Here is a 2,937-nt window from a genome sequence, read left to right as displayed (position 1 = left end):
CAGCTCCTGCCCGACCGCCTGGGCCCTCGAGCATGCGCACGCAAATCACCACACATACACGACAGAGACGGCGGCTCAAAAACGTAATCAACTCGTCGCAGCGTGGCACCGTCCTACATCCCGCGAGCCTCTACGGCTCCGACCACCGCACCTCCGCGGCCATGTCCTCGTACGCCTCCACAGGCAGCGGGTACGTCACAAGCAGGTCACTCTCCGACGCACCATTCACCCAGTGCACCGCCTTCGCCTCCGCGTCCTCGCGCGACACAACCAGCACCACGTCGGCCGCCGACGGCCCAACAGCAACCGCGCGGAAGTCCTCCAGCGACAGCGTCTGCGCAGGCACCGCAAGCGCGTCCCGCAGCGCAGCAGCGCTCCGCACGGGCGCGCCACGCGTCCGCGCGTCCACCACGAACCCGCGCACGCGCAGCCCAGCGCCGCCCCCGCCGCACGTCGACGGCAGCTCCACGCCGCCCCGCATTTCACCCATCGCGCGGCGGGCAATCTCGGCAACGCTCTCACCCCGTCCCGCGGAGTCCACGCTCACCTGCTCCGTGTACGCGCACGCAGGCGCAGGCATCGCGCTCACCACGCGGTGCCCAAGCGCAGCGCGCGCCTCACGCAGCGTCGCGCCGCCGTGCCGCTCCACGCTCACGCGCACGCCGCCACGGTGGTGCCCCGCGAACGCAAGCGCAAGGCTCCGCACAAGCGGGCACACGCCCTCCTCGTACGACACAACACCCACCACCGGCAGCGCCATCAGGTCGCCAAACAGCCTCCGCAGCGCCGCGTCCACACCACCCGCGGCCGCCCCCGCGCCGTCTACGCCGCCCTCGCCGGGGGGCGGGGCATCGCCCACCTCCAGGTACACCGGAGTCGGAAACTTGCCGTGCAGGAAGCCGCGCAGCTGGTCCGCAGCCCTCGCGCTGCTGAACCCGGCGTTGATGTTGAAGTACAGTGGGTTCACCTGCCGCACGCGCTCCACCACCGCCTCGTTCGCAGTTAAGTCGTTCAGAAACTTACCGTAGACGCAGTTAGACTCCGCTGCGCCGCTCAGAAGCGATGCGGGGCCGCAGCCGTCGACGTTGTCCAGCACGATCTGCGTCGGCGGCATCGCGTCCGTCCGCGCCTGTCGCCGGCTCCGGTGCAGCTCCAGCAGGTACGGCAGGAACCTCGGCGACGCCTGCCACGGCCGCGCCATGATGAAGGCGTTGTACATGAACGGGATGAACAGGTCGCGCGCCTTGCGACTGCGGTGGCGAAGCGCTGTCGCCGCAAACTCGCGCTCGTACCGGGTCTCGAAGAAGCGGAACATGTTCGTGCAGTACACGAACGGCGCGTGGGTCGCGTATCGGCGCAGGCGGCGCGGTATCAGCGACCTGTTGGGCAGCGGGTCCGGCGCGTATTGATGCGCGACATCGACCGCCTCGTCGAGGGGTGGTACGGAAACAGAAGTCGAGGCAGCGCCACCAGCGCTCCTGTTCACGCGCTTCAGAGTGTCCCACATGCTGACGAGGGCCTCCGGCAGGTAGTCCTCGTGCAGAACGTCCAGCTCTTGCGTGTTGAACTGCTGCGTGTGCAGCACGCCCTTTGCCCAGGACGCGCCGCTATCTGCGACAGCGCCGGCCGCAATGACGCTCCTCTCCGTCCGCACAATCGTGCCGCCGTACTCGTTGAACAGGTCCGTGATCGCAACGTCGCGGTTCACAAAGTAGTCGTCGTTCATGTACACGTGCACGGCCGTCACGTTGCGCACGCGCCACAGGTGCTGCTCGATCACGTGCGAGTCCACCGTCAGCCGCATCCCGTACGGCATCACGGCGTCCTGGTGCACAGTCGTCACGCGCAGGTGCGTCCCGCGCGACCGCAGCGCCTGCACGCGCGCACCCCCGCACACCCCAGCAAGGAAGTTCTTCGCGCCGTCCACCCACGTCGGGTGGTGCCCGGGCGACACCATCACCACGCGGCCGCGGTGCCACTGCACGTGCTGCTCCACGCTGCGCAGGCTATGCCGCAGCTCGTCCGTCTCACGATCGCGGACGCTGACACCGCGGCGGGCAGCAGCTTTCACGCGCTGCACAAGCTCGGCATAGGTTTTAGGCCGTGCCAAGACGGGTCGTAGCAGCGAGGGTATGCACGACAGATGTGAAAAGGGTGTCAGCGCGGTCGTGCTGGTAGTTTTGGGTGGATGAGAGGTAGGAGTACCCCGCAGCCCAGACAGCAGCTCCCCTTTCTGGGCGATCGCCGCCCCTGCCGGCTTCTCTGGCGATATGTTCGAATAAACGTATCTTGGGGAGCTGGCTGAGGTGCCTGCACGGAGGTCACGATGGAGCGACACATACGAGGCATTCTCGGCCTTTAGAAGGGCCGTTATGCACGCATTGCGGACGATCTTCCGATACTGATGGTTCGCCTCGCTGCCGTTCACGAAGCTGTAGATGATGTCCGCGTCGCCGAAGCGTTCAAGCAACTCCGCTGGGGTGAAGGGGCGCCGCTGGATCTGCAGCCCAGGCAGTAGATCCGGCTTCTCCGGGGCGTACCTGCCCTCCTCACTGTAGTTGCTGGAGACAACGCCACGCACTCGCGGACCCAGCTTTCGCACACGAAATGCTTTCTTCGCTGGCTTCTTCGCTTTCGGGTTGTTGGAGGGAAGCTTGACCTTAGCGGAAGGCAGTGGCGGTGTGGTGGCCCGTGGCATCCTGGTCGGACTAACCCCCTCACGCTTCGGCAGCGCCACCACTGCTCCCTCAGCGCCGGAGGACACAGCGATCGTGGCACGAATCATGTTGTGGAGCATCCAACCCAGTACGAGACCAACAAGAAATACACACGGGAGGATCAGTCGTCGTTTCCCGCGGCGACGCTCGTGCCGTTCTCGCGCAAACATGCTGCCGTGCCCCATCTTGGCAGGACATCTGAAATGGATGCCGTCTCTGC

General features: G+C 66.4%; 1 protein-coding gene across 1 annotated transcript; it reads right to left on the bottom strand.

Moving 5' to 3' along the window:
• Window positions 1-130: 130 nt before the first annotated feature.
• LmxM_16_1010a_1 (uncharacterized protein) lies at window positions 131-2,937 on the bottom strand (the record flags this gene model as incomplete). The annotated part of the gene is made up of 1 exon (XM_003886511.2): window positions 131-2,937. A coding segment is annotated over one exon (2,807 nt), but the record flags the coding sequence as incomplete, so codon positions are not given.

Source organism: Leishmania mexicana, contig 40, assembly GCF_000234665.1.
Source record: "Leishmania mexicana MHOM/GT/2001/U1103 WGS CADB00000000 data, contig 40, whole genome shotgun sequence".
NCBI classification, from domain to species: Eukaryota; Euglenozoa; class Kinetoplastea; order Trypanosomatida; family Trypanosomatidae; genus Leishmania; species Leishmania mexicana.
The sequence above is the reverse complement of the archived record's forward strand: the minus strand, read 5'-3'. Positions and strand labels throughout refer to the sequence as shown.